We start from the raw sequence: 19,266 nt of genomic DNA on the forward strand, positions 1-19,266 counted from the left end.
ATCAGGAACTGTGTTACTAATAAATGTACATTTGCGATTTCTTCATGGATCACAAACTGGAGCAGAGAGTAAACTGTGTCAGTGAACATCCCAGGATCAGCCAAACCTTCAAGGGTGGGCCTGCAGATACCACCAGGAAAAGAAACAGCAAATTTCCCAGTGAAAGAACCTAAAAAACACCAAAAAAGGTGTATCGGGTTAGGAGTATGCCAGTTGCTTTCTTCAATATTCATGTGGTTGTGCACCGGAAGATATTTCCCCAGGGTCCAAGGTAGGAACATGAAGGTGTAACATAATGAGGTGTCTGACAGAGAGCATTCAATGTAAACAACATAAACTATAGCATCATGGCATGAGAGTGCTCCAGTACCTCCTTGTGACTTCTTCCTCTTCCCCAAGCTGAAATTCGAGTTGAAGGGTCATTATTTTGACACAGTTTAGGAGACTATCATGTCTAATCATGTCAAGATCTAACATGTACCTTCAGTCCATATTGCTATGATAACCTGCTACTACTCTGACTGTGAGTACTTCATGCTCACAATTAGATTTTTTCTATAACACATGGCTGGCTCTAGATGTATTTTCACTTCATTTCTTAGTTGAGATTTCACCTCCCCTTCTTCCTTCCATGATCCCTCCCTTAAATGTCTTCAAATTTCCTCCATCCTACCCCTGACACCCCCCACCACCAACATCACCCCCACCCCCCCACGATCTAAATCACCTTTCAACTTCACTTCATTTTTTGCCAATTTGCATTTCTTCATCATCTCCATTTTCTGTCCTGAGTCTCTCTGGCTCTCCCCTTTTTTCTACCACCCCAGTGTTAATGTGGTTAGGTGCTAAGCAAGTGTGAGGGCCAGTACAAGTAATTACATTTGCATTATTGAAGCTGCTGGCTTTAATCAACTGCCTTTCTCTCTCTCCTCCACCTCCTCCTCCTCCTCCTCTCTTTCACCAGCTGCCTCTTTCTGCATCTGTCTGCTTCATAATCACCTCGTTGCATTTTCTAGTTCTATACCTCATCTGAATTCTCTTATACGTCTCGTCAATTGCTCAATTCCCCTTTCACTTTTATTTCAGTCACAGTTTTTTTTTTCTTTTTGCCTTTGTCTCACACTTTCCTGATTCTCTCTGTCTGGCAATCTTCGTCACATTTTTGGCTCGTCCCCACCACTTTGCCTATCTGTGCGTCTGTCGCAATCGCCGTCCTGCAATTTAAAAATGATTGCTTGTGTGAAACACAAACTCTGTTAGAGGTTTGACTCATCATTTTTAGTGCAATTGTGATTCTACATATTCTGATTGTTTTGTTTGCCTTTACAATCTCATTCCCTTTTTTATGTGTCTTTCCAGTGAACAACTATCTGCCATGCATGCAAGATCTTTTTCTTACTTCCTGGTAGAATCAACAGCACCGCGATTGGACAGCGATTGGATTTTTTGCCTGCATTATCTTTTACTGTTCTATTGTAGTCTTTTTTTAAGCTTACTTATTGTATTTCAGTATTGTATCAAACTTATATTTTATTGTGTTTCTACTTTTAATGCTGTGTATTTCCTATGTTGTCATTTAATTTTTTTCTGAGCAATATTTGGCACAAGAATTTCCTTCAGGATGAATGAAGTTTTATCTTATCTTGTTTGTGAGTTGATTATTATGTATTTTACATCACTTAATGTCATGTCCAATCTCATGGCAAATATTGTGCTACCCTGGGTCTGTCAATGTCTGAATGAAGCTGGAAGGAACATTAACATAAAAATGGCCTATGTCTAAATGACAAAATGCCATCACTCTAACAGATTAATAAAGTCAGCCATGTTATAGGCCATGTCTGAAAAGGAATGAATTTAAAAGGCACTCTGCCGTGCAAATGTGTTGAATGCATTTCTGTTCACATTAATCATCTGCTTCACCTGATCTGAATGAAATGCCCTGTGATTGGCTAAAATCTCCCATCGCAGCTCAGATTTTCTAAAGCCTGAAAAAGGAGCCAAGAGGAGGTGCAGAAGTGTCCTCTCAGACCACTTGAATTGCAACATGCTGAAAGTTTAGTATGGATTTTTTTCTCCTCCCAATGGTGCCAAAAATACTGCCTACTCCAACTTTAAATCATGTATTGTTTATGTTTGCTGTAGCTTGCAGTTTTCTTCTTATTTATTGCTATTGCTGGAGCACTGCTACACTTGGAAAATTGGAGTCAAAACGTGGATTTTCATCAAAGCCAGGAAGAAAAAAAGACTTATTTTTAGAATTATTCAATAGTAGTAACACAGTTTTTCTGGTTTTACAGAAATAAAAGAAAAACATGGATTTGCACACTTCTTTCACCTCTGGTTATGTAATCACAACCCACAAAAATGATAATGCATTTGAGGGTCGGCAGCTTTTGAAAACTACTGTTTGTCAGTGCTTTCAGGTGCTTGCTTTCTGTCCACGGTTTATCTGTCTCTCATGTTCCTCCCTCTACTGCCTCTTCTCTTTCATCACACATTTCTTTACTCCCTCTTCCTTTCCTCTTGTTTAACCTTCCTTTTCTCACTTCCCATATTTACTTCTCCCTCTTTTTGTCTCTAAATCTCACTCTGTTCCTCTTTACTTTCTTAATCTGTCTACAATTCATCCCCCTCTATACCAATCTCTCCCACCTTCTGTTCTCCATTTCGCCGTCTATTTCCATCCCTTTGGTGGTGCTAATGAGGCTAGACTTGAGTAAGTCTATTGAACATGCTATTATGTCTGCTCTGCATAGCTTGCTCCCTGGTGTTTTAGTTTGTTCCACGCTGCTCTGCGTTTTGGTTTGTGAGTGATAGTCGGGTTTGTTTTTCTCCCAGAGACATATTTGTGATGAGGTTATGATACCAGTTCTCACTTATCCCTTCCTTTTCCATCAGTATGTTGCCTTCAATCCTCATCCTTGCTCTTCTTTATTTCTATTTTTGTCCAGATTTCTATTTTCTCCCATTCTTCTTCCACTGGTTTCCTCTTTGTCAAATCCACTACGTCGGATCTTTGATCAGATGAGGCAACAGGAGGAAATCAAGTCTCGCTCCTTTATTATTCATACATTCCCCTCTTCTGCCACCATCTGTCCGTTCGCTACCGCTGACCCGGCAAGTAAAACGTCGCCGCTCGGGTTCATCCACATGGATGCGCGAACACACACCACAACAAACATAAAGCCTTGTGTTTCTCTTTCTCTGCCAGGTGTCAACAGCCTCCCCCGTTCTCTCCTCCCTTTTGTTGCCTCCCCCCTCTCGTCTCCCTCAGTCAGTTGAATCAATAGCTCCTCTTCACCTCTCAGTCCATTCTATTAGAGACAACAATGGCTCCGTGCTGGACTAAGATTGCCTTCTTTTGTGCCGTCGGATGTCTATCAGCAAGTTGGACAGAGGCAACACAACAGCGCTGCGAGGGAATGCGTATGTGCAAGGGAGGGGAAAAGAGACGTGAGGACAGAGGAGAGAGATGACAGGTCAAGATAAAGGCCAGACAATAATGGACACAGTGTTGGAGAGAAGACTGAAGGACGGGGCAATGATCTGTCATTCTGTGCTACGTGACAGAGAGCAGCAGAAAGTGAGTATTCGGGGGAGATGACAGGTTGTAGACAAAGGTGTGCGCAATTACAGTTTTTCAGAGCAACAGGAGGATTTGGCAGATTTCGTTCTGCAGCTTTGAGAGTGTGCGAATGTCTACCGCTGTGAGGTTAAAGGTGTGTTCGCGGCGCGAGAAGGTAGGTAGTTCAGAAATGTGACGCACAGCTGGTGTTAGCAGACTAAAGGAAGGGCTAGCAAGTAGCAATCTGTGGAAGGTAGGGCCAGATATCACATTGAAATTACAGTTTGGCACCAGCAAGCAGAATATCACTGAGTTTAAGAGTCTAAAATCATATCAGCGGCTCAGTGAAGCTTTAATGCACTGCAGTGTTTTGAGCTAAATGCTAAATTGCTAATGTTCACAATTTTAAAGTGAAAGTAAAGTATTTTTGCCTTGTTAACATGGGCATATATGGCGTTTTTATATGGTAAAACTCTGCACCATGAGTGAATTTAGCAGTTCATGTGGAGTAATTCCACCTTGAAGCCATCTCAAGGACACAAATTCAGACTTTCAGGGTTTCATACATGACAAAAGTAAGGAACCAATCATGTCAACTTGCAGTGTAAGGCCTTCAGTATCGCTATTCTGCTTTAAAATGGGCTTCCAGTTCCATCACGTGTAGTTGTTTCACTCCAATAATATACTTTGCCATTGTGTAGCTTAACCTAAATTCTACACTGCAAAATATTTGTTTTCAGTAGTTTTTAACATAATTTACTTTTATTTTATAGATTTTCCCATGTTTCATTTTATTTCAGATAATAGCTAGTAAGACCCCAGAATCACAGTATTTTTACTCTACTCAAATGAGTAAAAACATGCTTATTTTTCAGATATTTTACATTATTTGAAAGAAACAATGTGTATATTAAGGACTAATAAAGGGTATATCATTTTTTTAAATGTTATTTTAATGATTTTACCTGTTTTGTTAAATTATAGATAATATCTAGTAAAATCACACAAAAAACTAATTTGCAAGTTGACTTAAATATAGATTGTATCCAGTAACCACAGAAAAAATGCACATGCTAACTGCAAAAACAAACAAACAAACAAAAACATAAACAGGCCAAAACTGTCAATATCGTCCACATTAAAATCTGTGTTTTTACAAAGTTATTTTAACCTTTAAATTTGGCATTTGCAAAATAGTAATGACAGGTTTACTGTTCATTTAATAGTTGGTTTGTTTTAACCCAATAAGACATCTACAATCTATCCTAAGGGGGTTTATGAATATCTGTAGCAAACTCCATGTCTATCTTGTATGATAGTTGTTGAGACATTTCACTAACATCCAAACTATCAAGCTTAAGGCAGAGGAAAAAGTCTGATGATCACGAAAGCCAGGACGATTCATCATGACAACTATGAATGTCTGTACCAAAGTTAATGCCAATCCATCGAAGACATGTTGAGATTCTCACAGCAAGTGAAACTCCTGACCTGTGGCTGTGCCAGCAGGAAAGTCAGAAAATTATCTGAATTTCATGAAGATTTATTTAAAACGGTGACAATTCTTATATTTCAGCAACAATCAAAAAATGTGAACCCCCTGTTAGCACTAGAGGAAAGTCCAGGAAGATATTCTGACCGACCTCACCATCATTAATTAAAGTTATGCCTCTAGCGTGTTTAAAAACTCATTGACCAAAAGTTGGCACTAAATACTTCCTCAGTTTTCAGATTTCACATATTTTTGTCAGCTTCCAATTTTAGACCTCTTGCACAGCTGCTTGTGTTTAGACATTTAAAGTTTGAGAAGTTTGGCGAAGAGAAAAAAGTAATTCTCTGTATATTTTATACCCCTAAAAGTTTTAGTATTTATACAAAAGATTAGGTACTGTAATGTCAACTGTAAATCCACAGTGGAGGTATTTTTTCCTTGTATCTGATTAACTATATGGCTAAAATTATTTGTCTTCTATTGGTGAAGAAATAAGCTTTCTCTAATTACTTCAACTAACTGCGGGAACACTGTTTTTACTACATGTGACATTTAAGAAATCACTTCTGTGCTGAAAACAAACCTACCCTAAATTGGCAGTTTAAATGAATGTGTGAACTGCTAGCTAAATGTATGTGTCTTGTACAATTAATTCAGAAAAGAACACAGACACAAAGATCCTTTCAAATATAAGTGAACATATAAGTGAACATATTTCACATGTTCCACTTTACTTTAATTAAATTTAGTGTTAAAATGGCTGATTCATGGTATTGTCTTTGTCAGCGCATCTAATTATTTAGAACAGCAAATGTAAAAGCTTTCACACTCCATCATATGAAAGTATGTTCAATGAAGTACAAGTGCAGGAAGATGAAGGTGCAAAGACAAGCCAGCGTTATGAGCACTGACATGAAGTGAATAGCACTGATTGATTATCTTATAAGAACTGTACGTCAGGGGGATATATTTGACGATTGCTGAACGATCAGTTCTGTGAAGCCAACGTGTTGGATGTAGGAAACGTAGACTGAGACGGACAACAAACATATTGCGGCAGTTTTTGTAGGGTCTTTCAGTAGTGGAGGAGTCCAAAAAGAAGAACTATGAACCAGAGTCAGATCATTGGGAGATATGATCGAAGAAGTCCTGTTTGAGACTCAAACTCTTAAAGGACTTAAAGGATCTGCACAAAGCATCTTGAGAGGTCTCGTAAAGTCCATGACTCTGCAGCTCAGAGCTTTTTTGGTGACACACGAAGTACCAGAAACATATTACACAACTTTGCTCATCACTGCACTTTGTAACTGCCTCTGTGGAATAACTGTGCTATATAAAGAAACCTACCAACCTTACTGAACCACTAATGTGATCAAAAACCTTTATCTGCCTGCTAACAAGGTTGACATCCAGCAGAACACTGCACTCTTTTCATTATGCCATTCTTCTTACATAAATGTTTCCATCCATCCATCCTGTGCCTGATTTTCCAGCCTCACCTTTCCCCACCAACAGCAGCTGTTACTGCCTCCATCTTCACTGACCTGTATGTAAGCTAGCTCTGGTAACATGGTACCACTTAAACTGTCAAATAATGCAAGATGAAGGAGGATAATGCAAGATTTCAGTTAAAAAAAAAAACAAAAAAACAGAGGGAGGGAGTGAGGGTGTTTAGTCCAAGTTGTTCTCCATCAGTGGTGACACTTTACAGGCTTCACCCATAAGTCTTACAAGACAGACAATACAAACACATATACAAACATACTGTCAAGCATCCCACATGCAAACACACCAGCTGGCGGATCACTCCTTCTGTGTGTTCATGTGTGTGTGCTGAGGTGCTGGATTGAGTGACAGCTCGAGGTGACGGTAACGGACCCTTGAGGAAACCAGAACAGGACATGGCGTCTGGTTTGGTCTGGCAACCGTCTGCTAGACGTCGTTTCTTTGGACCCCTGTTCCCACTCTAGGGAGACCCCATCTCTAGCTGGCACCGCGGAAACAGATGGTTGCCTTGACGATGAGCGGACACGTTCCTACTGGTTTGTGCTCCGAGGGAGGGGCTGGAGGCAGTTTAGAAGCACAGCAGCAAGAGAGGGAGCTGTTGACCATTCAGACTTAGCATTTTACATTATTTAGATGCGGTTTATTTATTTTGTTGGCTACTTAAGTGTAGATGAGGTCACATGATGAGTTTGTGAAAACACTAGGAGCACTAATTTCAGTACATTAAATAGTAGAGCACAACTGATACTGCGTTTTTAAAGCCGATTTTAGAGACTAAGAAATTCTGTTATTTCTTAGTTTGGCTGATATTGTTTGCATATGAATATACAGTGCTTACAAAATAATTAGACCACCATCCAGTGTAAGGTGTTTGACAGCGATTCCCTAAATCAACAATGTTGCTGATTACCAAAATATGTTTTTATGTAAAGATTAATCCGCCAGTATGTATAAGGCTTAAAGGGAAGAATAGCTGCTAAAAAGCCATTATTGAGGCCTGCAAACATCCAAAAATGCCTAAAATTTGTCAGGGAGCATAAACACTGGACTGTCGAAGACTGGAAGAAAGTACTCTGGAAGGAACAAGGAACAAAGAGCAAGTTTGAAGTCTTCAGTCAGCATCGTCGTGTTTATGTCTGCAGAAAAGCTGGAGAATGTTTTGATGCCAGATGCATTGCTCCCACAGTAAAACGCCGTGGAGATTCCATTATGGCATGGGGTTTCCTTTGTGGAAACGGCATGGGCAGATTAGTTAAAATGGATGGTATCATAAACAAGGAGGTCTACCATAACATCTTGGTGCATCATGGAATCCCTTTGTGGATTGAACCCGATTGGTCGTGGGTTCATAAACCAAGGAGACAATGACTCCAAGCATACTTTAAAGCTGTACTGAGACTCTTTGACCATGAACAAGGAATCTGGAGTACTGGCACTGATGGACGTATTGTTTATCAATTTTGTAATCAATAGTAGTTTCAATTTAGGAACATATTTCATAAACTAATTGGCAATTTACCATGAAGACACCTCTGTTGAACAGAGTATGTGAAGACACTGTTTTTAAATCATGCCAAGGGTCCTTTTTATGTCATGTTTAGTGAAATAAAGTTTTCATAATCCGATATTTCTCTGATGTTGACTAATAGTATCACCAACTGATATATCAGTCGGCCTCTATCAAATAGTGCTGAAAAAGCTGCAAAATATTTTTTAATACTTTCCAGGGAAAAATGTGCAAGCCACTTAATTTTCATCCCTCTCAGAGTGACTCTGAAGTTAAATTAAAAGTAACAAATCAATGTCTGATGAATACCACATTTCCCAGCAAGTCTACATCATGACACAGAGTAGCATGTCAAACCATGGCACTCAAGCCACAAAAAAAGGGGTCAGAGAGACATATTCATGCTAGACCCCAATTTGTCAAGACTACAGTTGAAATATAATAAGTTCAGATCCCAAGGCGAAATTAAATTTTTCAAAGTTAGGTCCTGGGCTGGAAAAATACATTTAAGAGCCCCTGCTGTAAAAGGCATATCTGCAGAATTAGCATAAAAGGCAGGTTTTCATCTGCTGGCTTTAAAACTGAGAGCCCTCGGGGGTGTGCTGGCAGAATAATGGACTTTTTAAACTTTTTGACTTCATTTCCCTCTCCGGGCATGGCAGGTAAGACACAAGCTCACTGGCTGAGCATTGAAGCCACATAGCTACTACACTGTGAGTGCAGCAGTTAGAGGATGTCTGTACTGTAAAATGTATCAGAGGTTAAATTTGACTGACTGTTTCTTTAATGCAGACATAAATAATATATTACAGTTTGGGATTAACAAGGCATGTTTAAATCAGCAACACAACACTGGGGCAGAGATGACAGTTTCATTTAAATTCATTGAAACGGCAGATATGGAACCATTTTAACAAGTTAAATTAGTAAAGTTAGCCAGAGGCGCTGTCCAATTTAGCACAGTACAAGACTAATTGGCTGCTGGAGAGACTGGGGCAGCATGGGGGTCAATTTAACAGAGTGGTGTCTCAAACGGGTAAATGTACTGATCTGTAGAAACTCAATTTACTTTTTTTTAATCAAGCTATCCTTAAAATTCATTGGAAATCTTGGAGAATTATGATGGTTTATGTAAAAGTGGAACATTACTGGTTAATCAGGAACAAGTGAACAAGAGTAATATGCTCTCGAATAGTGGCGCTGGCAGTTCTGGCATGTTTTTTTGCTCCTGTTAGAATGAGATGTGATTTTCCTTTTGATGTGTAAATGCGTCCTCCAGGGTTGTGAACTGTTGTGATGCTGTAAACACACATGTGCACACTGTTCAGTTAACAGTGTCTCAAAGTCATGTCAGGACAAGCAGGTCTGTTTTCACTTGTTTACCAGTTAAACTGTCACTCGTCCAATAAAGTGTGATTATAAAGCCAAATACATTAATTTCCTTGGTAATTCACACATTAAAGTTTTGGTCTTTAGGATTGTGCCCATGAAAGTGATTGTTTTTTCAGAGGCCTGTGTATTTTTTAATTGTTTGCAATGGAAGCACCATTAAGAGCTGAGAAATGTTCAGCTTTTGTAAGGGGCAGGACAGATATAACACCGACCAAGTGTCACGTTCTACTTCTACAAGTGTGGAACAATGACTGAATAACAATGGAGGAGAAGTCAATACTGCTGGTCTCTGAGTATTCATGTCTGTACCTGATAAAATCTGCAGCCTACCGCAGGAAAAATAAAGCATAGAGGAACTTTTTGTTCTACCTGGTGAGCAGAAGTCTGCTGCCAGTTGCAATTGCTTCCCTGGATATTCCAAATCATAACAACCAAAGTATCTCAGCCGAAAAAGCGCTGCACCTCCAAAGTGGTCTCAAGCGCTCCCAACTGGACGTTTTCAGAGGAGTAGCTGGCATTTTCAGCTGGCAAGAAACACTTGGTGGACACACAGCCTTACAGCTCCTAGCCAACGGGGGCATCCGATGACATTTTAGTGTTCTCGAACTGTGAAGACTAACAAGAGAAGTCATGTTTCTCTCAAAATAAATCATCCATTTAGTATGATTTTGTCAACAGTGACATTAGAATTGCCTGGATCTCTCTAACCTATCTCTCATCCCCAGCATGCTCTTTTAGAGGAGGGGGCTGCAGTGCTGCCAATTAAAGCAGCGGCTCATTAGAGGAGCCGCTTAAAGTGAATTGACAGCCAAAATAGTCTGTTCACTTATAGGTGAGAGAAGCATAGCGGCGAAGCACTAACACCGAAGCTAATGGCCAATTTACTGTATTAAAAAATAAGAAAAAAAACTTTCTAAATATTTCCACTGTACACCAGGTAATTACATAAAATCACAAGAAAACCACACCAGCTGTGGTTCATGGACGGACAGGAGAAAGTAAGTTTGTGGACATCGAATGTAGCGGTTTTCAAAGATCGCATTTAAAAGTTTCTTCTCCATTGTTATGCAATTAAACTCTTGAAATATTTTCCTGCTCAAAAACAAGTGGACACAAACTGTGGCACAAACTCCCCAGGAAACACCGGATATATAGTTCATATATATAGTTCATATATATAGTTCATATATATATATATATATATATATATATATATATATATATATATATATATATATATATATATATATATATATATATATATATATATATACATACATATATATACATATATATACGGTGTTTAAAAGGCAGTGCATAAATGTAATTGCCAAGACAGACTCTGCCTCTCTCTCGCCAGACCCCCACCTCCATGCCCTCAGTTAAGTGTAACAGTGTATAGTGGATGTGAGAGGGTTTGAGACGAGGTCAGAGCAAGGATCACCAACTAATTACGGTGCCGAGGTACTCAGCCTCCGTCAGATTGTTTAGAAAGCATTAGGGGGGAAACATGGGCTTCCCTGGTGCATTACACGTAATTAGATTGGAGCCAAGGTCACAAATAAACACAAGCGTGGGGACAAACAACAGGCGTACTAAAGCATATACAAAGAAACACACTCTATTCTTCTCTCTTACTTCCTCTGGCTCCGTCTTGCTCTCTCCGGGGCAACAAGGCACAGCGTCTATTAATTTCCTAAATGAATAGCTGACCAACTGATAGCAATTTATGAATGTTCACATTTCAAGCTCCTTACTAATAATTACCTTTGATGTTACTTTTAAGTATATTTTAATGCACTGATATATCTATTAAACATCATAAATGAGCTGAAACCATCTGTTCAGAAATTCCTCTTCACCCACCCAAAACTCCTGTTACCCCTGAAACACTAATTTCCATACAACAATAACCATACTGCCTGAACAATACACTTAAAGACTAACTGCTGTGGCCATTCTTCTAAGTGTTGCTTTAGATTAGGGTCACTGACCCGACTGGGGAGGACTTGGCAGGTGTTTCTTTAACTGTGCCAGGAAACAATGATTAGAGTAGCTGTGCTAAAACACCGTGACAAACAGTAACATCTAGGCCATCAACTGACTTCAAAACGAGCTAAAATGTGTCAAAAATGTTCACATTCAATGATGAAGGGAAGTGAGAAATAGTTCTGTTGTGTAGGAATTCAATCCTAACGCAGAGTGAAATATTTCAGAGCTGAGGATGCAAAGAAATGGTGGTGCTGTTGAGAAAAAATCTATCAGCAGCCCCAGACAGACATGTTTAAAATTGACAGATGGCTCAACCATGACCGCTCAGAGCGAGGTCGATTAAGAGAGCTGGTGGGCAAAAAGGGTTTGGGAACAACTGATGAAACAAAATGAAGTTGGGTGCTGCGGTCTGTGTGCAATTATCTGGTCTCTAGACACTCGGGCTCTGCTTTAGAATATGCAAGACAATCACATTTCAGAAACCCACACAGAAAGGCTGTTGCATACTTAACGCTTATACGGGAGGTCCTGCTAGTTTTAAAGCAGACCACCAGAACACAGCTGATTATCTGTTGTGCCAGTTTTGGCATAAAAGTGGGTAGAATGGTGTAATTATTTTTGAAATTCATGGTCTGTAACCAGTGAAAACAGAGAAAAGGGGCCGTTAAGTAGGTTTTATGGCGTGTCCAAGCTGCATGCCAGATGATCAAATAGGGCCGTAATCATTCGTCTACTTTCGCAGGTGACTGTGTTGTTTCCAAAACTGACAGTCTGTCCACGCTAGGTAGCTAACACGAGCTAACCAGCTGTCTGCAGATACCACGCTGAAGTCTCATCAACACAAACAATGCAGTTCCTCTTCTATCTCTGCTTAAAGTGATGATTGAGGAGGATGCCTGTGCTTAGTTGAAGCATCTGCTGGTGACAGACCAGGCAGTAGCGGTATAACACTCTCATAATTGGGAAATATGAATCGATTCTGGACTTTCTGGTCACACAAGCTTACCTGGATGCCGTCCAGCAGTTTGCTCATGCACCAGAAGCTGTCAGCCTCGATGTTCCTCAGAGCCTCTTCCTGGAGACTGGACACGTCAAAGTTTTCCACTTCCTCCTCTAGAGGAGAGAGAATGAAAACAGAGTGTAAGGAATCCGATATAGAGGGGAAAAAAGAGGGCAATACAGGCAAAAGAAAGCAGGAGGGAAAGTTAAAGAAAGCAGAGAGAGAGAAAGAATGGAGAGTAATTCATGGCTCTCAGCACAGCAGGGGCTTTGTCATAAGCCCACCATTCAGACGGGGAACAAGAAAGTCATAGGTGCATGGGGAGGACAGATTCAACGAGGAGAGTGGGAGCGAGGGAAGAGGTAAGGCGGTGGGTTATGAAAGAGATGCATGGAAAGGAAGGCAGACACTGACAAATTGGAGCAGGACAATAAAAGGGGATGAGACTATGAAGATGGCGTGGCAGCCGAGCACGTGGGAAGATGGTATAAAGCAGACTGATCAAGCAGCTGGATGATTATCATCTTTTAGATTCAGTTCAACCTTTTTATTGCTTCTCTGAACATTTAGAAAATGTCATTTGTTGCGCACAAAGCATAAGGCGTAGTTTTTATGCGGACACAGTGAATTTAAGGAAAACAAAAATGATGCAACTTTGATTCTGCTGAAGTTAATTTACCGGCCACCAACTTTCAAAATGTTGCCTTTATAATTTCAAATATAGCCTTTTTCTTAATCTAATCTTTTCTATGTTTCTATATGATGTGACATTTATCATTTTACACTTTTTTTTTGTTGGTAATATTTGTTCAACTGTGTGGACTAAAACCTGCCAGTTGGTTTGAAAGACATTTTATCCTTAAAAAATTACCAGAGTAACACAATTTATCAGAACTAGAGACTATAAAAACAGGAAGAACAGTACATTTCATGTGTAACTTTCAGTTTCATCAGGAAAATTAACTAAATCTGACCTTAAAATTGTGATATTTCATCAAACAATCGCTTTATTCTGTATGTCTCGTTTAAATATCTGGCAAAAATAAACCTTGTGTTTTAACCAGATTCTGTAAAAATTTCAATGGTATAACGAAGAAGTCACGAGTGACATGGCTGCTAATAACAGTCACATGACAAGAATTAAGGGGATACTTGAATGAACTGCAGGCAATGTTTTCCACAGAGCAGATGGGAGACTCGTATTAAATTAACAGTGTGATTAGTAAATGATCTATAGTACATACAGTCACACCCGTGGGCAACTGGAACAATGTTGCACATGTAAATTCACTTTATTTTGACACTTTTGTCCAACACATACTCAAATAAATTCAACTTTTGTTTTCTCATTTTTGTATGATTTATCACATCTAACTGTGTCATACTGAACAAAATACATTTTTGAGTTCTCTCTACTTCTAGCCATTGTTGTCCTGTTTCCATCGAGGTTCAGGACTTTATGTTGGAGTGAAAAATGAGCCTGCAGTGAGTAAAAAGGTGACAGGAGCAAAGAAAAATTGCACAGAAACTGCTAGAGGCTCTTGAGGGTTAGATGTTATAATTTCTGAATTTCCATTCGACTGTTTATGTTTTTGTAAGTTGCTATAAAGGCAGAACAGCCGTGAATAGCTGAATAGGGAGGTGAAGGAAGTCAGATCTGCTGTGAGATATTTAGTCTGCAAAGAAGCAGGATTCGGTTTGGACATATATTCAAACACTGCAGACTGAACAAGAGGAGAAAAAAAAAATCTGCGAGCAGCGAGAGTCCCCAGTCATCTCCAGTGGATGACTTCAACGATGGGTGTCATCAAATGTCATTAACGGCAGCAGTGTGTGACGGACTGCAGGGGCTCTGACGAGCTTCTGACAACCCACTGACAGCCAGTGGAGAAGAGATGGGACGAGACTGATTAACAATGATGTAGAGAGAGAGAAAGAAAAGCCACAGAGAGACAGAGACACAGAGAGAGAGACACACAGAGAGAGAGAGAGAGAGAGAGAGAGAGTGGGCACCAGGGAGAAAAAGAGCAAAAGCAGAGTGTATGTGTGTGGTCATATAAGCAAAAATTGGTGTTATCTGGTGAGTCTGTGCATTCCTAACAAACACTCACTCAGGACCTGGCAGCTCTGCTTCGTATCCTTGGCAACCTCAGTGGACTGTTGTCAAGGTTGTAATGAGCATGCTCAGTCTGACAGACGGACGGACAGGGAGCTGGCGGTGGGCCAGGGCTACAAAGCTACTAACAACTAGGCTGCATGATTGTGTGTGTGTGTGTGTGTGTGTGTGTGTGTGTGTGGTTTCCTCATCATTGTCCTGTCTGCTTACAGTCAGGTGAAGGGATGGACAGAGTCTGGAGCTGCAGTTTCTTCATTTCAGGGACACCTTTCATCCAGTCACACGAGGACAGATCAACATGTCCAGACGCAGGAAAATCTATTTTGTTTGCTCGATACCGGATCTTTAATATTAGATAAGGAAGCGGTCAGGGGCCTTATTGTGATTGGATGCTGGAATGGTTTACTTCAACTACAACACTTACACAACTGGGGCCAAAAAAAAGAGAGTAAAACAGCCATGTGCCATACATTTTTGCAGACACATAGATGTATAATAGGGACAGACCGATTATCAGCTTGGTTGATTGTTGTGGCCTATATTTAGCATTGTTCTGATTACTTTTACTGGACAGTTATCGATAAATTCTGGCCTGATGCAGCCTCCTCTCTCTGTTTGTCGTCACTCTGTGGTCTCACAAATGTCTCTCAAGCAGCAAAAACTGAACAAGAAACACAAGCCGTTGCCACAAATCAAAATTAGCAGCTCTCACAATGGCGACAGCTATGCTAATGGCTAAGTTAGCAGCCACAGATTACCCTGAAACAAAAACATTAATTAATGATGCTTTAAAATATGTACAATACCAGGCAATAAAAGTGATAAAATAGTAAAATATTAAAAGAATAGGAGACAATCTGATCAATCTCAGTCACGCAAACAGTGGAGAGTGTCCTAATTTAATCACTCCTGTTTCTATTTTATAAATTCAGTTATAGTCACCCTTATTAATGGAGAAGCTTAGTTATGAATGACAGCTTCCTGCAATCACATGCTGTTAAAACATCACATTTAACGCATACTGGGGCAAAACATCGGCTATCGGCCTTCCTTGATTACCAATAACAGCCCTGGAAATAACATATCAAATGATTCCTGACGCAACAAATCCAATTTTTTGGAATGAGATCTAAAAATCATTCAGCAATGAGAAGTGTGAACATATCCAGAGAACAAGAGGTCATCCAAGATGAAAATATTAAAAGTCAAAGATGGCTGATGAGATAAAAATTGGCAAAATTTGTCCTCCGTTTAAATAGAGGCCACAGCAGAAGTCAGCTACAATCAACGAGACCTAAATGTAGCGTTGGAGCAGCTGTTACAGAAACAAAAGCAGCCACCATCTGAGCAATTTAGAGTCAGTATTTAATTTGATAGCTCCTCTATAGCGATGCAGCAGACAATGACGTTACATTAATACAGGACTCTCTGTGGGACGCAGCAGCTCTGAGCGCCAGTGATGGCATTAAATCTGTGGTTGAAAAGATTAATTGTGAACAGACTGACGGGCAATTCGCATGGTGTCATTGCTGATTAACAAAGTGGCGAGAGTGCCACTGCTCTGGCGTTTTGGGAGACCCTGAGTATCCCAAAGTCTCAAATCAGTCTTTGTCGTGGCGGCGAAGGGCTCGCTGTTGGGCCAAGTTCCAAACGGAGACCTTGACTGCCGAGCAGATTAGAAGGGACGGCTTCCAAGAATCCACTGGTTGGACTGGAATTGGGCATAGCTCATCACAATAACAAGGACACACAAGAGGAAGGGCTCAGAGTGGGGAGAGGTGGTGTAGTGGGAGTGACGAGACTCAGTGTGGCTGGATCATGAGGCAACGCTGCCCCCTGTGGATGCTGGTGGAACTGATACTGACACCAACAACCGGCTCCACATGAATCAAAGCTTAAAAACGGAAGTTATTTTCATGGTTAGGTAGCTCTTTTTGTTCAGTTAAAAGATTAAAAGAATCTAAGTGGTGCTTTGAATCCATGGTGAAGTAAGAATGGCCAGGCTCAGACCATTACTCATATTGGGGTCACACAAATGTGCACTGTTAAAAAAAACTTTCAGCAAATCAATGTAGGTAATTGTGTATTTTTTCTGACTTAATGAGATTTTACTAGATATGACCTGTCATTAGAAAAAAAAACAGTCAACCAACTGTGCAGTGTTTTCCAATTGTTAACATACAGTTTCTCTTTTAAAAAGTGCAAATATCTCTAAAATCTTTTTTTTCCAATCCTCAATATACATAATTTTTCTTTCAAATAACAGCAATTGTCTGTTAAAAAAAAAAAAAAAAAAAGGGTTATTTCTGGGTTTTGTTTAATATTTAAATACTGTAAAAATAATGTGATTTCGGATTATAATTTAAAAAATTTCAATACACATACTTTTCCTTTAAAATAACAGCAAATGTCTGTAAAATAATGTTTTTTGTTTTTTGATTTAAAAATTCTGAAAATCATGTAATTTCCCAATTCTTAATATACATAATTTCAATTTCATATTTTTGGTGATTTCAATACTGTAAAAATAGTGTAATTTAGAATTATAATTTTCAAATTTTTAATATACATACTTTGCCTTTAAAATAACAGTAAATAGCTGTAAAACAATGGGTTTTTTTCAGATTTAAAAACTCTAAAAACTGAGTAATTCCCCAATTCTTAATATACATCATTTCAGAAATTTATTTTTTATAGTGTAATTTTGGGTCACATATAAAAGAATGAATCAACATTTGTAAAAATACAGATTTTTGATGACAATTACATTCATGGTTATAGCTTGTTGTCTCACCATTAACATGTAAAAAAAAAAATTTCCCTGTGGCTATTTTTTTTATTATCTGTAATTTAACAAAATGAGAAATTTGTAAAATAACTGTAAATTGATCAAAAAGTTACTGTCATGTATCACAGTGTGCCAGATAAAGAGTAGTTACTGGATGTAAGTACATTTCTGAGTATGTGTGTGTCTCTCTGACTTGATCCACCTTCACCACAGAAGAATTGTGTGTTTTGGCAAAAATAAAAAAAACACACATACAAAAAAAAGGACCATGAGGCCACCTTTCACAACAATCAGTAAGCTGCAGCAGTTGACCTGCCTTCAAAAGAAGAAATTGCTAATTACTTTCATAGGATCCATGCCTCAGTAGACATTCCTTCAAGAAATTCTCTCGGTGATTACTTTCGGAGCTGCGCCTCCCCACTAAGGACCAGCTGACAATACGTGCCTGGGACATGATCCGTGTTTCTGAAGAAACGCTTCACAAATAAGAATCTGGGGAATTTCTGGAAGTTCAAGCTTCAGTGAACTTCACATCAGTGAATGGGAGTCTCGGCGGCTTTAGTTCTGTGCGAGATGTGCCTCCACAATCAGCTTTTGCCAAATAATATTCCCGAGTTCTTCAGATGGGGAGAGCGTCAGCTGTAGAGAGACGTTCACCTTGGTAGGAGATGAGAACTTGTTTGATACAGCCAAGTCTCTAAGAAACAGTCACAGCGAGCACAAAGTAATGCAGGCCTCTGAAAAATGGCATGTTGTGATCAAACTGGCAGAGCAGCGTACACAGGCCACAGACTTGGAGGCTTCACCGAGCAGCATGAATGTTGAACTGCACACACAGAAACAAGAGCGAAAACTGATTACAGAGCAGGAATTTCTGGAAAGTCACAGGCGTCATCAGTGAAGTTGTTTGATGACTTTGGTCTGCATGTGACAGAAAAAAACAAGCCGAAAAGTGAGAAATGTTTTATACACACTTCAAAAAAAGAGAAAATTTAGCAAATATCTGTAAAACAACAATATTTTTATCTGATTAAAATGCAGTAAAAACAGTGTATCTTCACAGTCACACATTGTAAACAAACTGTTTACTATGGGGCAGTTGCGGTCTAATTTTTCCAGTAAATATGTAAATTAATAATACTTAATAACAATGATTTTACTAGATACTACCTCTAATTTAACAAAACGGAAAATCCATAACAAATGAAAAATTTTCATATTTTTTCTGCTTTAAATAAAGTTAAAATACTTTAATTTTATGGTCAAATGTCCACAACAAATACGCATTTGTAAAAAGAGAGATTTCTGACTTTAGCTAGAGTTTTGGTTTGTTTATTGTTGTTGTTTATTTACAGTAAACATGTAAATTAACATGATAATCATAACATAATTTTTGCTTCAAATTATGGCAAATATATGCAAAATAATGCATTTTTGATGCTTCAAATTCAGTAAAAAAAAAATCCTAATTTTATGGTCAAATGTTGTAAAGAACAAATTAGTATTTTGAAAAGTACTGATTTTTTATAGGAATATTATTTGTATTTGTTTTTTAAACAATCTTTCAAATGAAGGCAAATATCTGAAATAATTATATTTCTTGCTGCTTCAAAACAGTAACAATAGAGTAATTTTATGATCAAATGCTGAATAAGAAAATAAAGTATGATTTGTAAAATAAAATTGTATTGACAGTTTTGGCTTGTTATTTTTTTAAATTTTGTTCTGTGATTTTACTCATCATCTGTGACTTAACAAAATAGGGAAATGTAACAGTGAATTTCAGTTGAAAAAAAAACTTTTTTTTTTTTTACATTTGAGAAATCTAAACTTTCTCAAACAACCCAAATTTGAGGTGACGCCTCAACAGTTCTCCTTCTAATGGCTCCTCTGACGGTCTCTTGA

General features: G+C 38.8%; 1 protein-coding gene across 3 annotated transcripts in view; it reads right to left on the bottom strand.

Annotated features, from left to right (window-relative positions):
• Nucleotides 1-19,266, bottom strand: part of tbc1d22a (TBC1 domain family, member 22a) — a 158,596-nt gene that overhangs the window by 64,011 nt on the left and 75,319 nt on the right. For all 3 annotated transcript variants that reach the window (XM_035955194.2, XM_023285538.3, XM_023285539.3), the window contains one exon: nt 12,464-12,570. In XM_035955194.2, the coding sequence (XP_035811087.1) occupies nt 12,464-12,570 (107 nt within the window). The remainder of the gene's footprint in view (nt 1-12,463; nt 12,571-19,266) is intronic.

Source organism: Amphiprion ocellaris, chromosome 21, assembly GCF_022539595.1.
Source record: "Amphiprion ocellaris isolate individual 3 ecotype Okinawa chromosome 21, ASM2253959v1, whole genome shotgun sequence".
NCBI classification, from domain to species: Eukaryota; Metazoa; Chordata; class Actinopteri; family Pomacentridae; genus Amphiprion; species Amphiprion ocellaris.